Here is a 19,099-nt window from a genome sequence, read left to right on the forward strand (position 1 = left end):
AAACATTTGTGCCGGGGGCACCTGGGTAGCCCAGTCGGTTGAGCATCTGACTCCCGGTTTGGGCTCAGATCATGATCTCAGGGTCGTGGGATTGAGCCCCACGTCCAGCTCCTCACTCACTGTGGAGTCTGCTTCAGATTCTTTCTCCCTCCCTTTTCGCCCCTCCTGATCTCTCTCTCTCTCTCCCTCTCAAATAAATAAAATCTTTAAAAAAAAATTTTTTGTGCCAGGCATATTATTGCTTCTGAGAATGCAGAGATGAGAAACAAAACAACTGCCTTCTCTTGTAAGGCTCAGAGCCTAGTGGGGACTCAAGGACACATGGACAAGTAATTACAACACCGAATTATCATTTTAAAGGGCAGAACTGGAAAATTTTTTATTTTTTTAATTTATTTTTTTTAAAGATTTTATTTATTTATTTGACAGAGAGACACAGCCAGCGAGAGAGGGAACACAAGCAGGGGGAGTGGGAGAGGAAGAAGCAGGCTCCCAGTGAAGCAGGGAGCCCGATGCGGGGCTGGATCCCACGCCCCTGAGCCGAAGGCAGATGCTTAGCCACTGAGCCACCCAGGTGCCCCTGGAAAAATTTTTATAGCAGTGTTTACAGCTCACTTGTAGTAAAATGACTGAAAAACAAATTTAAGAGGCTTTAAAAGCCTTCGCTGTGTGAACAGTGTAGTTCATACCTAGACTAGGTTTCTGTCAATCTGACACAGATAGTTAATATAATTCAGATGAAAGTCCCCCTCTTTTTCCTTATCATAAATAAACTTGGCATAGTTTATTGGGTGATTGAAGTTGAAGCAGCTGGACTTTTTTGCCAAAATGATCAGGATAAGTAGTTCAATTATTCACTTCACTTGCCTGTGAAGACTTCAGAGTGCTGTGATCTAATGAATGAAATGAACATCAACTTGGGAGATTTGTGTTAAAATATGTAATTAAAAAAAAAAGATTTTATCCATTTAGGGGCACCTGGGTGGCTCAGTCAGTTAAGCAGCTGCCTTCGACTCAGGTCACATTCCCAGGGTTCTAGGATCCAGCCCTGCATCAGCCTCCCTGCTCAGTGGGGAGCCCGCTTCTCCCTCTCCCTCTGCCCCTCCTCCCTGCTTGTGCTCTCTCTCTTTCAAATAAATAAAAGATTTAGAGAGAGAGCACAAGCAGGGAGGAGGGGCAGAAGAGCGGGGAGCCTGATGCAGACCCTGGGATCATGACCTGAGCCGAAGGCAGCCGCTTAACTGACTGAGCCACCCAGGCACCCCCAAAATATGTTAATAATGAATATAACTTTAAAACCAACATTTTTGGAGAAAGTGTTTTCCATTTACAGACATACCTCATTTTATTGTGCTTTGCAGATACGTTTTTTACAAATTGAAGGTTTGTGGCAACCCTGTGTCAAGCAAACAGCATCTCACTTGTGTCTGTGTCACATCTTGGTAATTCTCAGTATTTCAAACTTTTTCATCATTATTATGCTTGTTATGGTTTTCTGTGATTAGTGATTATGACTTGCTGAAAGCTCAGATGATGGTTAGCATTTTTGGGTAATATTTTTAAATTAAGGAACATACATTATGTTTTAGACCTATCACAGCACACTTAACAGACTACAGTATAAACAAAACTTTTATATGCACTGGGAAGCCAAAAAATTCATTTGAGTTGTATTGCAATATTTGCTTTATTGCAGTGGTCTGGTACTGAACCCACAGTATTTCCAAGGTACGCCTGTATAGATATATGCTGCTCTCCCACTGGTTTGCTGGGAAAATACTTTAATTTTTCTTGTTTCTTCAGTGATACAATGCCCCCAAGCTACTGCATGGCTTTGGATTAGAAAAAAAGGTTAAAAAAACCCAAAAACACGAACAGTAAAGGATTAAAAGTCCACCTAAACATAGCTCCAGTCCCCTGTCAAGTAGGAAATAGACAAATTTGGTTTGCTGGGCCATGGCATTGTACTAGGGAGGATGTCAGACTAAAGACACTGATTTGCCTTAAGATGTATGGCTCCTCCTGGACTTGCTGACCTGAACACACAACTGTGAAAATGTCTGAAAACCAAGGAAATGGGATTGGGATCACTGTACTGTAGGAAGTGAGAGCATGGGCAGGTATGCATATTCACCAAATTTTTCTGGCTCATCTGGCTTCCGGGGAGGCATTTGATAGGATAGCACCTCTTGGTTGTGGGATCATGTGACTCTTTCTGGCCAATGGGGTGTAAGCACGCATGTGGCGAGTCTGGGGTATTTGACCAGCGATACTCCCTACTTCTATTATAATAATCAGCAACACATAAGATATGGTCTCTTCATCAGCCTGAATCCACTGACTACTGTGAACATAGCCCTCTGCTGAAGGACAGGGGATGTGTATCATTTTTTAGCAAAGGATTGGCAAGCTTCTTCCATAAAGTATGAGTACTTTAGGTTTTGTACACCATACTGTTTCTGTTACTATTCAACTCTGCTATGGCATGAAAGCAGCTATAGGAAAGATATACATGAATGGATGTGGCTGCATCCCCCCCAAAAAAGCTTTACAAAAACAAAAGGCCACCTGGCCTTGGGACTATAGTTTGTAGACCTCCGTTTTGTCACAGACCTTTTAGGATTGTTACTGCAGCATAACCTTGCCTATTTTGATAAACTGGGGCTGTGAGATGGCCCCCTGAATGAGAATCTTTGTCACCTGTGTTGTCATCTTTTCCGCTCCCTCTCAACAATCTTCTCTTTTTCTTTGAAGAAAAGCCTAACTTAGCTGACTGTGGGTCTTTATGCTCCTATAATTGTTACAGTATGACGTGCCCATGAAAGGCACAAGAGTCCTCTCACAAGCCCTCTTCAGCTCAAACCTGAATTCATTAGAGGTCCCCAAATCATTGGTTTCCATAGTTTAGAATCACCAGGAGGGGGTATTAAAAACGGAGTGCTGGGCTCCAGCCCCGGAGTTTCTGTGGATCTGGGAAGAATTTATCTAGTAGAATATTTCATGTCTGATCTTAAAAGACATTGGTCAAATTCTAAGGAATAAAGCAGTGATTTTTTTTTTCAAACTTCAATGTGCATGTATATCAGCTGAGGATCTTGTTAAAATGCAGATTAATACGGCAGGTCCCGGGTAGGGCCTGAGATCATACTGATAGTGGTCAGGCTGAGCATACTAAGAAATGCAAGGGGTTAAAGGATTCTAATCATCTTTGTAGCCGCTAGGTGTAGCACAGTACAGGTGCTTCAATAACCTTAGGTCAATTTTGACTTCTCTCACACCTTACAATTTGTTAGCAAATCCTGTTGGTGCTATTATAATATGCAAAGCATCCACCCGCCCATCACCACCTTCACTGTACCACTCTGACCTTGGCCACCACCATCTCTAGGCCATATTATTTCAACAGCCTCCTCATTGGGCTCCCAGCTTCTCTTGCCCCACTTTCCCTCTTACCTCTAATCCACACACATGGTAAATTCTTTACAAAGCTGCAAGAGGACTTCTTTAAAACCCAGGGTGATCATGTCACCTCCCTGCTTAAAATTAAAACTATGTATGCGGTGACTCCCCATTTCACTGGCAAAGGCCAAAGTCCTTGCGATGGCCTGGCAGGCTTCAAAACACTGGACCTCTTTTTTGTCTTTGACCTCGTCTCCTACTCTCTGCTTCAGTCACTGTGGCCTGCTTGCTCTTCTTGAACCCACGAGCACACTCCCATCTCAGATCCTGAAACTTGGATGTTCCCTCTACCTGGAAAATTCTTCCTCCAAGATAACTGCTTGGCCTCATGCCTTTCAATTTTGCCTCAAGTGCCAGCAAGGCTTTTCCTGACCACCTCCTTTGGTTTTTTTCCTTCTGTACCATTTCACTATCTGACATTTTTTCTTTTCCACACTTAAAATGAAATTCCACAAAGATATTTTTTTTGTTCACAATCCCTAGCATTAAGAGTTCCTAACACATATTAAGGTGCTCAATAAATATTTGCACGAATAGGTAACATACTTTGCAGCTAACTGGAATATCTTTGAGCCTGGAAACTAGGCTCCCTCAGGATACACTGTTACCAGCCACTATTACTCATTTTATTCCCTAGGGAACAGTAGGTTTGGTAGAATCCTCTTCAAAATCCTTTTTTTTTTAAGACTTTATTTGACAGAGAGAGACAGCCAGCGAGAGAGAGGGAACACAAGCAGGGGGAGTGGAAGAGGAAGAAGCAGGCTCCCAGCAGAGGAGCCTGACGTGGGGCTTGATCCCGGGACTCCGGGATCACGCCCTGAGCCGAAGGCAGATTCTTAACGACTGCGCCACCCAGGCGCCCCCAAAATCCTTTTTCTGAGAATTCAAATTATAAATTGGTCATTTACTGCTGTCATACATTATGCGACTGAAATCACTGATTATGTTCCTTTAATACATTTTCTTCCAGCACTTGGCTTATTTTCTGTTCACTGTCCACACCCACCCCGCCCCTAGTTTAATTACAGGACTGGAATAATTCTCTTGGAGCAACAGAATATTTTTGTTTTGTATTCATTCAACATTCTCTTAAGAGTATTAGGTAAATCCGAAACAAAAAGAAAACAGTCTAATTTGTGATACTCGGGCTTATTGGGTAAGTGTCATCTTAAGATAGATTATTTTTAACCCGAGTCCAGAGTTTTAAGACTTTTAATAAGCCGCCCATCTTGCTCATTTCCAACGCTTTCTACAGAGGACTCCTAGGTTACGTACCGGGTGATTGTTTTGCGGGGAAAGCGGCGAACTGTCTTTTTTCAAAAGACCTTTTGGGGTGTGGGAGTTTGCTTGCTCTGCATACAGAAGGAATTCTAGAAGCTGGGATTGCACCGCCCACCCCACGCACCCCTTACTTGCAGAAACCTTTGCCCCCCCAGCCCCCCCATAAGGGCTCTTTACAGGGCAGACGCCAGCTCCGATCCAGCTGCTTGACACCTATTGTCCCCATTTGGATGTCAAGCGACTTCGCCTGAAGGACCCTAGCTTCGATTTCGCTCCAAACTCTAGGCGCCGCTTCGGCAGCCCCCCCGCCCTGGGGCCCTCCGGACCTGCGCTGAGCGGCCGCCCCCTAAGGACAGGAGCTAGGGCGGCGCGGTAGGAGGCCGGGTGGGCGCTTCCCCGCAGGCGTTCGCGCCGGGCAGCCCGAGCGGCCGCGAAGGCCCCCTCCCGCAGCTTCTCCCGCCCCCTCCGCCCCAGAGGGCCGGCTGGCTAAGTCCCTCCCGCTCTCGGCTCTCCGCCTCACAAGCAGCGGCTCTCGGTGCAGCGGGGATAGGGCGAAGCGGCCTGCGCCCACGGAGCGCACGACATTGCCCGGAAGACACAGCCACCCTTGCCCCCTCAGCCGCCCACTCGGGATCTCCAGCGGCCTCCGCGCGCGCACGGTGAGCGCCACCCGGACCGAGGCGCTGACGGGAAAGAGGGCCGCTGCCCCGAGTGTCCTTTACCTCCGGATCGGCTGGACCTTCTCGAGGGGCTTGCTCCTCCAGTCTCCCCTCCCCCCACCCCAACCCCCACCCCAGTCATTACCAGTGCCCTTCTCCACCCTTCTCCGCCTCTTAGCCCCGACCTCTCTCTTCCCTCCCTTCCTCGCCAGGCGACGAGTGCCGGCCCACCCCGGCGGGGACCGTTGCACTGGCCGTTGGCGGCAGGCGCTGCGAGGCCCCGCCCCCGGCGCGAGCCTCGGTACCCCGGGGCGGGTAGGCCGAGCCTGCGGCCCGCGCGGGGGAGGGGCGGGGCGGGGGGCGGCGCGAGGCCGGGCAGGGCGCCCCGCTGGCGGGTCGCGCGCGCGTCCTCGGTCTCTTCCTGCCCTCGCGGCGCGCGCCGGCCCCATCCCCACCCCCACCCGCTCGCGCAGGCTCCCGCCCGCTGCGCGTTTTGTCCCGCGTCTCGCCCCGTCCGCCGCCTGACTCGCCGCTCTTGTCCTCCTTCCTCCCGCTTTTTCTTCTCTCCTCTCACGGTCTAAAGATGCCCTCGGCCACCAGCCACAGCGGAAGCGGCAGCAAGTCGTCCGGACCGCCACCCCCGTCGGGTTCCTCCGGGAATGAGGCAGCGGCGGGGGCCGGGGCAGCTGCGCCGGCTTCCCAGCACCCCGCAACCGGCACCGGCGCTGTCCAGACCGAGGCCATGAAGCAGATCCTCGGGGTGATCGACAAGAAACTTCGGAACCTGGAGAAGAAAAAGGTGCCAGGAGTTGGCGGGGACGGGAGGGTTGGATGCTCCGACCCTGACTGCTGTGGCCTGCCCTCTTCCCGTCCCTGGCGCATCCCCTCCACTCACCCCCACCCCCCACGCCCGGCCTGCTCAGTAAACGGAGCTTGGAGCCCAGAAAACGGGCTCCTAGGGGAGGTGCTTGTCACCTGACCCGGACGCGGCGCTCCCCCCCCCCGCCCGGGCCGCCTTATTACTCTCCTCCCGCGGTGGGCCAGGCTTTCTGGCCTTTGGGAGTGGGATGCGTGAGGGCGGGGGCCTGTCCTGTCGCCAGACTTAACTGAGTGATGCCCTTCGCTCCGTCACCGAGGCCCGATTTCTTTGACGGAGGGCCAGCAGCAGAAATGAAAGGGGTCCCGGTGAGGGGCCTCAGGGCTCAACGGACCGCCTCGTGGAGTTGGGGTGGCCCTACGTCCTGTAGCCGTGGGGCTGGTCCGCTCCGTTGCCGTGTACCTGAGGCCTGTTCAGTGTCTCCGCTCCTCTCGGGATCTTCACCTAGAATTGCTTCTCTATCAGGCCCCTTTTGAGTGGGTCTTCGATTTGCTACCCACCCCCCGCCCCCGTCTGATGGGCGCCCCCACGTTTCCTTCTTTGTTTCAATTGTCTAGGTGCCCCCTGAGCCTCACGCTCAACTCGATCCCGAGAAGATTTTCTGCAGCGGCTCTTTGCCCCTCCGGGACTCTATAGAGGGATGGGAGGGAGACTGCCACGACTGAGATTCGTTGGGGGGCGTGGGTCCGGGTTAGACCGAGGGGATCGCCAGGTCTCTGGGCACATGGAGAGAGCGTCTAACATGGCGGCGGCTGCGAGGAGAGGGAAGCGCTTTACAGGAGCTGCATTGTGAGCACAAAGCGAAAGCAGAGGGGGAGGGCACAGACCAGGCAGCCGCCCCGGCTGGCCTTCCTCGCCCCCCCCCCCCAAAAAACAGTCGAGCCACACCCACAATTTTTTGGATTCAATAGCTGGCCATTCTAGGTCACACCGTGAGGTTGATCTTCAAGTAGGCCTTTTGTTATATGCTTTCAGTGCAGGACAGTGTACCAACTCTGTTTAGAGCGACACGTGTGTGTGTGTATGTGTGAGTGTGTATATATGTGTGGGTGTATACGTATGTAGAGAAAGGGTCTCAGAGTGAATAATTCAACGTTCAGTAAGACTGGTGGTGGAAAGGAAGGAGCAAATCAGTAGTACAGAAAATGGGGTAATTACATCTGACTATTGTGCAAACTTTTTGCCTTTTACCTTAAAAATAATAACTTTGCTTGAATAACGTCTTCTTGTTTGCTTCTAGTAAAATATATTTATTATATCATTTTGAATTTTGATGAAGTCATTTAAGAATGTTTATTTAGCCACCCACCTAACAGTGTTACTTAAGATGTTGAGACTATTTAGCTAAAATTTGGGCCATAACAAATAACTTGAAGAAAATGGTGTAGGTCATAATTACTTTAATTGCTTTGTTCTATGATTTATTTTATATATTTTGGGAGTTTTAAAACGAACATTTTTAGGCGTGGTAACTAATCTGTCTCATTTTTCCTACTGGGAATTTTACTTGAATTTCTTAGATTTTATTTGAAATCAAGAGATGCTCTACTTGTGGATGTCTACCTTTTGGTGATACAACAAGTGTGGTTTATTATAAATGATAGAAATACTAGATTTATCAATAGCAATAAAAAGTATTTCACTTGTAAAGTTGCTACATTTAAATATGTAGTGGAATAAGCATACCCAAGGCCAGTATCTTCTGAGTCTGCCATCTGATTTAGTTCTTGCTACTCTATTTGAACTTGAGACTTAGGTATCTTTTTAAAACCTCTTACGACAATAAGCAATCATGTCAATTTGGTTGATACCTAAGTGGTTTAATTTTCAAAATTCTTAGGAAATGCCTGTTTTCTTTTAGAATAGGAACCAAAAGATAAATAGTAACAATGTAATATTGTAAATATAGACACTTAAATGTAGATATTTATATTTTAATGACTCAAAAATAAAATTTCAAAGTTCTTACTGTAAAGTCAGGCACTGGATTAGCAGCCAACTTAGCTGGGAGGTGACTGAGTCTAGTGCTCCAAATGTGTATGGGAGTTTAGTTTATAAGCTCTATGAGGGCCTGACTCATGTGTATGGATTTATATTATATACAAAGCCTAACACCCGCCCCCTCAGCCCCCCCATAGAGGAGAAAGTAATGTAACTGTTATTACAGAGATTATAGACTAGGCTGGTAAGTACTGAAAAGTTCCTGGTATTGGTGGAGAAAAAGCTACACAAAGTAACAAAAGTATTTCATATCTTTTTTTCCCCTCCGGTCTCCTCGGTGTTCTGGATGCTAGTGGAAGGGTCAAATTACAGTTAACTTTTTTTTTTATAACATCACAGAATGAGGTACCTACTTGTTAAATAGTTAAGTTGGCAGTACTGATGTTGTGACTTAATTACTATTGAAATTAAGTTTTACTTTTTGAGAAATTCACGGTGTTTGGATTTTTCTCTAAACACATCTGGTGTCTAGTTTAAATTATATTTTTTCTGTATCTAGATGATTTACTGTATGAAAGGATTTAACTGTGATTTTTCAGTAGTGAGTGAGCATTTCTGATACACCTAAAATAGGATTTACTTTACAAATCAGTTTTGAACCTTTGTAGAAATCCTTATGCAGTAAAGTAAGATATTTATAACTGGATTTCTTTTTACTTCAGTCCACTTAGCAACTTATATTTGAGCTGTATTTCAGACTTGACTATTCATGAGAGTCTTCTGGACAAGATCATTTTTAATGGATTCTGAAATCAAGTATCCTGACCAAAATTACTACCAAGATATATAGTATTACTTACTTTAAGACTTGGAGAATTGCAATAATTTTATTACACTTCATTTAAAATACAAAGTTATTTGTTAATTTTCTAGTAAGTTGAGCCATGATTGGAAAGCTAAGCGTCTGTTCAGTGAAAATGCATGCTTAACATTAATGAAATATGATCCTATTATGTAATGCAACTAAATGGTCTGGTAGTTTTTGAAATTTGGGCTAATAAAACTAGGTGTGTGTTTAGCAAAGAGAAGAAATGCAGCTATAATCGGAAGAATGAAGTTCAAAACTCCATTTACAGATCTTTTAGCTTTTATAAGTAATAATCAGTTGAGTGCCTAGTTTTCTTCATCAGTTTGTTGTGGAACTGGGCTCTAGGCTATGCAAGATGGTAGAACAAAGCCTTAATATTAACTGAAGAGAGAGCTCATTTATATGGAAGACGTAATCAGTTTAATGTAGAATAAAGGATGTTTTAATAGATGACATTTAAAATTTTTATGCTTTTTAGAAATATGAAATCACACTAGTGAATTTGGTAGGTGAAAGATTAACCAAGTGTTCTCTTGCAAGACAGTCTGGCAGCTTTGTAACCAATATGTGACCAGAAGTGATAGCCAAAGTGTACTTACTGTTTTTCATACTACTCCCTAAAGTCTTTTTGCTCTTTATATCTTTTCAGTTAATATACTGAAAAAGGATGCTGTCGTTGTTAGAGAAGATAACATTTCTTTACAGAGCACTGCAGTGTGCCTCTACTCAGAATATTCAGTGCAGCTGTTGTACAGAATTTCTTTAAGTATTTTGAAATAAAAGCATTCTTAATGGTTTTGTAAGTAAAATCTTTCTTGGGGCTAACATCTGAAGTTTTTCTTGACAGAGTTAAAAATCTCTGATGTATTCGCTTCTACAGAACATTGGTTGCATGAACTATTTCTCTGCAATGCAGAGGGCAAGATTACTTTGTTTTGCATTCACCTTGTCACAGGAAGAAAAAAGCATTTCTAATGCTTCGTTTGTTTCTCTCTGCCTGCCTGGGTGTGGTGTGTGTGTGTGTGTGTGAGAGAGACAGACAGAGAGAGAGGGAGGGAGAGAGAAGTATTTAAAATTTGAATTTAAGAAGGAAAAGATGTGAATTTCCTCATGTGATAACATGGGTTTTTTTTTTTTGCATGAGAGTAGAATCCCAGGTATTGTAATGAGGATGAATTGGCTTAACCTGAGCATGTTATTTTACTCTAGATAATTCCTATGTGGCAAGTATTTCTGTCTGAATACATTTCGTGTGACTTAGAGATTAAACATACAATCTGTCATAATTTTATGTACTTAATGTTTAGTTTACATTTAGGAGGATTAGTACGATTTCATCTTTAAAAAAATTAAATATTTTTAAATGTTAAAATTATAACAACATGCTGTTAATTTTCTTACTGTATTGGTAATAGAATCTAAGATATCTTAAGATCTTAAAGTCATTTTAGGATTTGGTTGAATTCATTTTACAGGAGAGTAAATTGAGATGCTCAGGTAAAATGACCCGGTTTGGAATGAGTGAATTCCAAGGTCTCTTGTATTATGGGGGTGATTAGAATTTGTAATGTTCTGCAACATGAGTAATTTTTCATGTTTAAGCTGGTCCTTTAGAACCAAGTGAGGCTTTTCACTTTAAATCTTTTAATTAGAATTCCTCTGTTTTAAAAAGCTGAAAGCAAAAGGACAAAGCTTTTTATTTCTTCATTGTAAACCTTTATTACTATCTTGTTAAATTTGTGTTTGTAGGCTGTTCAGGTGATGGGGTCTTGAGAATAACAGTATAGGTAAAGTCCCATTGTATCAGGTATCATTGGGACATCTGTATTGTTGTAACGAAATGAACTTTTAAAGCTTAAATTCTGAAGTGTCGCTTTATGTGTATGTAAGCCCCAAGCCCACATTTGCTCCTCTTGACTCGGGCTTGGTATGCTGTAGACCAGATAATTTGGGAAAAGCATTACCAGTAGGAGGAAGTAGGAGGTGTGTCAACCTTTCCATCTTAATTCTTGTATTCCAGGCTTCTGGGTATTTTTTAGTAATTGTTCCCATTTTCTGGGGGCAATGAATTGTATGTAAGCAGTAGAGAAGGATGAGAGGCGCACCAGAAGAGACATTCAGCAAAGTTGGAATTGTAAATTCCTTGGCGTCTGTTCATTTCTTTATTTCTCCCACTAGCTACACCGGTGCTTTTGTTGGATAGAGTATGAGTGTAAAAACATACATGAAGGAGACTATAGGGCAGAGTTCAGAATTCATACTTCCTGAGGAAAAGGGAAGGTGTGCTTCTTGGCCATGCTCAGCTGAAGTAGTCTGTTTCCTTTAATGTCCTGTACTATTATCTCTGTACTTCCTTGACATTTTTATATTGTTTTATGTTCTTACCTTTTGTGTTTTTCTAAATAGGTAGTTGAGCTCCTCTGGGGCAGAGATTATAAATGATATCACACGGTGCCTTATGGGTGGTAAATGCTAAATAAATATTTGTTAGTTCAACTGAATCATATAGAAATATTTGTAGCTTCATCAACAAAACCCTATTAGGATGGAGTAATCCATGAGGGAGAAAATGCTTTTTGTGCAGAGCTATTTACTGCAGTGTTTTTACTGAAAAGGAATTTTTCCTGGAGAATTTTCTTTTCTTTTGATTTATTTTTTAAGTGAGTAGCATTGATGAGTAGGCAACTGGAGCACATTTTAAAATCTTGGTACAATAAGCATGATTTGTAAATAGTCTTAGGAAGGGGGACATAGATCATTCTTGGTATTTGAACCATTATAAATTATTAGAAATTTCACTGTACTCCCCTTAATATTGTTATCCAGACATAGAAGTAACTGAAATATACTTTAATCATTGAAAAAACCTTTTGGTCTCCATTTTAAATGAATTACAGTTCTCATCTTTTTACATAGAGTTCTCAACAGAGTGTATAAAATCATCCTAATGAGTAGTTTGGTTAAAGCAACCAATAGTTCAAAAGATATTAATTGAGATTGTCAGTAATCATTTGGTTTTCAAATGTACAAGCTTTAGACTTCTTAAGAAAATAATTCAAAGTAGGTGATTCTGGAACTCTTCAACATTATACTTTTTTGTTTTCCTACTAGAGTCAGCTGCTTCCATTCATTCAGACTTTACCACATAATTATAGCCATGGACAAGGAATAAGGAATTTTACAGGATTACCTTTTACCTTTTTTTTTTTTTTCCTTTTCAGTGGGACAAAAGTCTTAACCAGATTAGACTCCTGGTTACTTTTTTGCTTGAAAAACTATCTTACAGTGGGATCTTAGATAACCTCTAATTTAGCGTTCTCTCTTAATGTTTAAGAAATCCTGCATTGTTGACAAGTATTCACTCAGTTTCTGCATTAATCAGTCCTATAGGGCCTGGTAGAATGCTCATTTCTCAATCTGTTTCATTATTGGACAATTCTTTAAGATCTTGATGTTAGAGTCACCTCTCAACCCACCCTTCCTCTGCTCCCCACAATATTTAATACTAACTTTGTTTTCTGGAGCAGCTCAGACTTCTACAATGTGAGAAGGCTTCCAGCATTTGAAGAGCTGTTACAGATCATCCATGGATTGTAGTATATGTTCTCTCTGCCCTCTTTTTTATTGTTGGAAACTTTTGTTTCTTAATATCTTTCCTGTCTCCTATGAATTTTACGAGTAACTAATTGTCAGTTGTCACCTGGAGGGTGAACAGGACGCAGTCAGCTGCCTGCCATTATGTGGGCAAAGTCAGAATTGATATTTCTAGGTGAAGAACAGGGAATATAGGGATTGGAGACTTGAAATAGTATCTGGAAAGGCCGCTGAAGATTATGGAAAGTTGAGAAGAAAAGGAATCCTTATCTTTTGCGTTTTGTATTTTTCTTTCTATAGGTTTTCAGTACTGTAGAAGTGATTTATTTGGCCTGGAGACACAAAATAACTTATAGATAGGTGCTCTTATTATTGTTATTTTAGGCTTCATTTTTAACTTTTCTGTTTCAGTTTGGAGATCTCTTTAATTGAGACCAGAGGTTTACATAGTTTCTTGGACAGCCAAGCTAGTTTTTTCAGATGTTGTCCCCTCCTACTCTTTTTTGTTGTGACTATTTATAATTGTGTAGTTAAAGATTTTTAGTTTTTTGGAGTCTCTTTTGCTATTTCTTTTTAATTATGTAATTTTAAAATGTTTTCTTTATTCATTTATGGAAGTTTTCGGATGTAAGAGGAAGGAAGGAAAGCTCAGGAGGATAGCTATTTTGGATATTTATCTTCTGGTACCCTCATTGCACTGTCCTGAATTTTTAAAAAGACATTTCAGTAAAGTAACTTTTGTGGTCATGAAAAAATCTTTGGGAAGAATGGGAGATCTAGTTGTACTGTGATTCAGTAACATAATACTACTCTGGAGAAAGGAAGGGAGGAAAACAGCAGGGTAAAAATGAAATGTAGCAGTGGCTAGAATCCAGAGTGACATAAAGGAGGAACATATTGAGGCACAGATGATTTTTCTAAGATTGATGACCTTAGGCAAGTTATTAACTGCCCTGTCTTTCAGGTTCTAGTTAGGTGAATATGATTGATAATAGCCCTTGCTGATAGGGTTAGCTGCCTGATATTTTAAAATTGAATGTCACATAGTGAATACTGTCTACAGACAGGAGATAGCGTGGGACTGGGCAGTACTTCTTGGGGTAATTATTTCTTAGGACCATGTTGTCTTTTTTTTTTTTTTTTTTTTTTTTTGAGATTTTAGAGTGCACGGGCAGAAACAGGGAGGGGCAGAGGAAGAGAGAGAAGCAGACTCCCCATCCAGCAGGGAGCCTGAAGCAGGGCTTGATCCTGGAGGACCCTGGGATCCTAACCTGAGCTGAAGGCAGACACCCAACTGACTGAGCCACCCAGGTGCCCCCACATACTGTCTTTTGACATTTATTGGGTATAGTCATATCTCTATCCTGTGGTTCCCCTTTAGAGACTGGATAATCTGAGAAATGGCCTGATTTTTATCTTCCTCATGTGGTGCTATAAATGAATGTTTAATACTCTCAGCATGCTCAGGAGTTTGCAAAGGAACCCTAAATCGAATTTCAAGGTAGAATCTCAGAGGACAGGTTTTTGTTACCAGTGTTACCAGGCTTTCTGATAAAGTACCTTTTTATGCTAGGAAAACAGCTCCATTTTCCAGAAAAGATACTTAATATTCATTTTATATGGATGCTATGAGTAATTGACCAGCTTGTTAGTACTAGGTGTTAGGTAGCCATGTTCTAGCTTAGGGAAGGAAAAAGCTGTGTTTGTCTGGAGCCCTTTGCTTCTGTACTTGCCACTTTGCGCTCATTGGAGTTAATGTTGGATCAGTCATTGTGAAAAGCAAGTTATTTACATATTGATTAGTTCATACTGTAAATTTAACCCTAAATGAAGAGTTTTTCTGCTTGGACTTTAAGCTATTTGAATGGGATGTGACAATAGGAATGAAGCCAGCTACGATAGTGTCATTTGTCTTCGAGTTATCTACCCTTGGGACTAGTGTAGATACCAGGTCTTTTTTTTTTTAATCTCTAAAAATTACTTAGGAGTGAGCGGGGATTGGAAGCCGCCCTCATTTTGAAAGGCAGAAAATTAGACCAATTGATTGTCCTAAGAGGTGTTCTGTTGTTAGTGTGAAATTTGGCACTCACCAGTGAGTTTAATTATAAAGTGCTCTGAACTTCTGGACAGTGCACAATTTAGTAAAAGTAGTACTGCTGTGAATGGAAGATGGTAATCCTTCAGTGTTCAGATCATAAATGGACCTTATGTAAATGACTAGGTTAAATAGATTTATAAGCTGGTTTAGAAAACCATCATTCAACAAGTTTTCTGAATTTGTTTAAAGCTAAACCTTTATGTAACCAAATTGAGGCTAACATATAGTGATCTTTATGGTCACAATTTGTATCAGATGTTTGATTCAAAATAATTTCTTACATCTGTATTCTACTGGATTATTACAAGAGAATTACAGTGTGTTTGATCTGGGTGAGTTGAACTTAAGCACACATTAGAATCGCCCAGAGGGCTTGGCAAAAAAAGCACAGATTGCTGGGTCCCACCCCCAGAGGCACTTGGGGTGGTGCCTGAGAATACATTTTTCTTTCTTTCTTTCTTTCTTTCTTTCTTTCTTTCTTTCTTTCTTTCTTTCTTTCTTTTTCTTTCTTTCTTTTTCTTGATTTAATTTTTTTTAAGTGATCTCTATACCCAATGGGGTTCGAACTCAAAACCCCAAGATCAAGAGTCTCATGCTCCACCTACTGAGCCAGGCCATCCAGGCACCTTGAGAATTTACATTTCTAACAAGTTCCTAGCGGGTGCTGATTACTGCCGTTTTGGAGACCATACTTTGAAAATCACTGACTTGTAGATCAATACAGGATCTCTGCTATGTACAGATCTAATTATGTGTAATAGGCAACAGAGATCCCCTTTAGTTCAAATTCCATGGTGATAAAGTCTTATACACCCAAGCAGTCAGAAGATCCTGTAGGATACTGATAAAGAACAACCCCCCCCCCCAAAAAAAAACCTAGTGCTCTTTAATGTAGAACAGTTTTTTAATTGTCCCTGCAGTCTTAGTAAGTTTTAGTTTCCTCAAATGAGGGCTATTTATTAGGAACTTTGACCAGACTCAGCATCTTGGTTTTTTGAAGATTGGGCCAGGACAAGGGGACAGGATATTTATAACGGTAGTATAGCAGGTGTTAATGGCTATAGAGGAACAAATGTGAAGCTATAATGAAACTTTTGTTTTATTATGGTTAGAAAAATTATAAAAGACCTGTAGTTTCCATTTATGTAATTAATGACATATTTTGATTGCATCACTAAAGCTACAGTAATTCAACTCACCAGGCATAAAGAACTGTGGTCAGCTTTTGAAAATCCTCTGTTAAAGATCCTTGAGATTTTTCAGTTACATCATGATTTTTTTTTTTTAAGATTTTATTTATTCGACAGAGATATAGACAGCCAGCGAGAGAGGGAACACAAGCAGGGGGAGTGGGAGAGGAAGAAGCAGGCTCATAGCGGAAGAGCCTGATGTGGGGCTCGATCCCATAATGCCGGGATCACACCCTGAGCCGAAGGCAGACGCTTAACTGCTGTGCCACCCAGGCGCCCCTACATCATGATTTTTTAACATGTTTCTTCTGTCACAGTTAACTGTCATTTCTTGTGGCAGTGGCAGTCTTCCCTTTAAAAACTATGGCTCTTAAATTATTGTGGATTGAAAAATTTGAAACCTGTTATAGCAATATAGAAATCAAAAGAAATAGATGTAGGAGTTTTAATGAAACAGATCTTTGTTTTCCCTTTTAATGTTTTTCCAGTTACTCCTCTGTGATAGATTACTCCCAAAACTTACTCCATTTTATGATGCACACAGATTCTGCCTGTCAGGGATTCAGACAGGGCACACAGTGGGTTTGGTGTCTCTGCTCTGTGATTCCTGAGGGCTCAGCTGGGAAGACTAAGGCTTGTTCACTCACATGTCTGATGCCTAGGTTAGAATGACTCTTAACACTAGGATTGCTGATCAGAATTCTTATATAAGACCTCTCATGGCTTGGCTTCCTCATAGCATGGCAACCTCAGGGTTATTGGACTTCTTATGGAATAGCTTGGGGCTCCAAATATGAGTGTTGTTAATGACTAGCAAACAGGACAGCGGTACGTTGCTTTTATGATACAGCCTTGGAAGTTTACAGGATCGCTTCCACTGTACTCTGTTGGTAGAAGCCCACTTAATACAGTGGCAGGGGAATTGGACTACTTCTACATGGGACAGGGCCAGGGTCACATGGTAAAAGAGTATGTAGAACCGTAGATGTAGCCGTCTTTGGAAAATGTAATCTGCCAGAGAGTTTTGGGTTTGGTTGAATATTAAATTTGTTAATCGTGTAGAAAATTGGAGTTTTTCTGCTTTAGGATAGCTTGTCCTGGTATAGGATAGTATAGATTCATATTCAAGGATTATTATAGGTTAAAGTCCTGGCAGTATACTGAAATCTGTCATTCTTCTTATCTTGTATAACATGACATTTTAATTAATTAATTAAATTAATATAATTTTTAATTTTAACTGTGTTTATTGCAGAATATCTAAATGTACAAAACAAAGCAAAAGGAAAAAAGTTCCACCTATAATTCTACCACTCAAGTACCATTCTTAACATTAAAAAAACTTTTCATATGTATCTTTATGTATATACATTTTTTTAGGAATTTGATTTGAGATCCATTTTAATTGACATGTATGTTTTAAGTTCTTAAGACATTAAATGATAAAGCTAAGCTAGGTATTTGTAAAACTCTACCGTATTAGCGATACGTAGTATACTCAACTCTGTTACTTCAGATTTACCAACAGCTTCTTTGAAAAATGTATAAAAAGGGAAGATAATAAATGCCAGGTATAAACTAATAGCAGTTTTTCTTTTGCCTAGTAATGTATTCAGAATTTTTACTGTAATTTTTACTGTAATTTTTACTTAGCACTACATTTCGGGCTCTCTTTCCATTCTCATATCTTCTGTTATCTGCATATTTCTAAATAGAGGAATCCTGACTATAATAAAGTATTATTATACCCTAAGTCGTCGTCATTAAAAGCAAATCTTGTTTGGTTTTTTTTATTTCTTAAAAGAAAAGTAGCCTACCCTTTTGAAAAAGAGAAGGGATTACCTTTATTCATCCTCAAAGAGTGTTCAGAGGCAGTTGAACATATCTTTTGTACCTGGAATTGGGCCTGCTTTCATTTTTCAACCATAGACAAATTTTATACCTTTCCAGCTGGAGGTTATTGTGCGAAATAATCCACCTAAGAATACAATTGGATGCTTTCATCAGCCTTTAATGTTTTAATGTTTATCTTGGTTTTATTTACCTATAAAATAACTAAGGAATTGTTACGACTTTTTTTTTTTTAAGATTTTATTTATTTATTTATTTATTTGAGAGAGAGCGAGCGAGAACAAGCAGGGGGAGGGGCAGAGGGAGAGGGAGAAGCAGGCTCCCCACTCTTCTGGGAGCCCGACATGGGGCGTGATACCAGGACCTCCAGGATCATGACCTGAGCCAATGGCAGATGCTTAACCAACTGAGACATCCAGGCATCCAGTTAGGCTTTTTAATTAGGGTGGAATGGTTATGCAAGTTGACTAATGTTTCTGGTACAAAGAAAATGGATCATTTGACCTAAACTAATTAGTATTATTTTTAAACTTGTTTCTTTGACCTTGAGTGTATTTTGTTAGATTTTGTATTTTATTTCATGGTTAATTTTTAGTTTTGCTAAGGGTTAGGAACAATATATGTTCATAATTTATTGTGATTATATTAATTAACAGTATTTTCCCCCCTTAGGTTGCCTGGGTGGCTGAGTCGGTTAAGTGTCCAACTCTTGATTTCAGCTCAAGTAATGATCTCAGGGTTGTGAAATTGAGCCCCATGTCAGGCTCCATGCTGGGTGTGGAGTTGGCTTAAGATTCTTCCTCTCTCTTCATCTGTCCCTCCCCCCTCTTAAAAAAAATTCTCCCCCTTAATTCAGGTTTCTATTTACTCCCTCTCCTCTGACCTTTAAAACAATATCTCAATTCTTGACTTTTGCATTACCTGGATATCTTTTCTTTGGGGTCTTATCAAATAGTAGTAGCCTGGGAAACTGCCGAAGTTTTCATTTTGGTGAAAATAAAGATGACTTAAACCAGAGGTTAATTTTCTGTTCCCACTATCACACATTTAATCCCATTTGTGAGAGAATAAAGTGAAGCTGTTGACCAGCACAGTATCCGTAGGTGATGTGATAGCTGAAGCATCGTGTTGTTCAAAAGGAGTGGATGAAGCACATCAAAGATAACATGCACTTGGGTCTATTCAGGAAAAATACACTCTTTTTATATCACTTAGCCACATGAATTCTTTGGCAAAGGACAGGAGAGAATTCAGCACTATAAAATGTCTGATATACTCCTT

The 19,099-nt window shown here is 41.4% G+C and overlaps 1 protein-coding gene across 1 annotated transcript in view; it reads left to right on the forward strand.

The window, feature by feature from the left end:
• Positions 1-5,128: 5,128 nt before the first annotated feature.
• Positions 5,129-19,099, forward strand: part of CAPRIN1 (cell cycle associated protein 1) — a 37,004-nt gene continuing 23,033 nt past the window's right edge. The window contains exons 1-2 of the mRNA XM_026512143.4: positions 5,129-5,399; positions 5,983-6,198. Coding sequence (XP_026367928.1) covers positions 5,983-6,198 — 216 coding nt within the window. The 5' untranslated portion in view covers positions 5,129-5,399. The remainder of the gene's footprint in view (positions 5,400-5,982; positions 6,199-19,099) is intronic.

This window comes from Ursus arctos, unplaced genomic scaffold (assembly GCF_023065955.2).
Source record: "Ursus arctos isolate Adak ecotype North America unplaced genomic scaffold, UrsArc2.0 scaffold_23, whole genome shotgun sequence".
NCBI classification, from domain to species: domain Eukaryota; kingdom Metazoa; phylum Chordata; class Mammalia; order Carnivora; family Ursidae; genus Ursus; species Ursus arctos.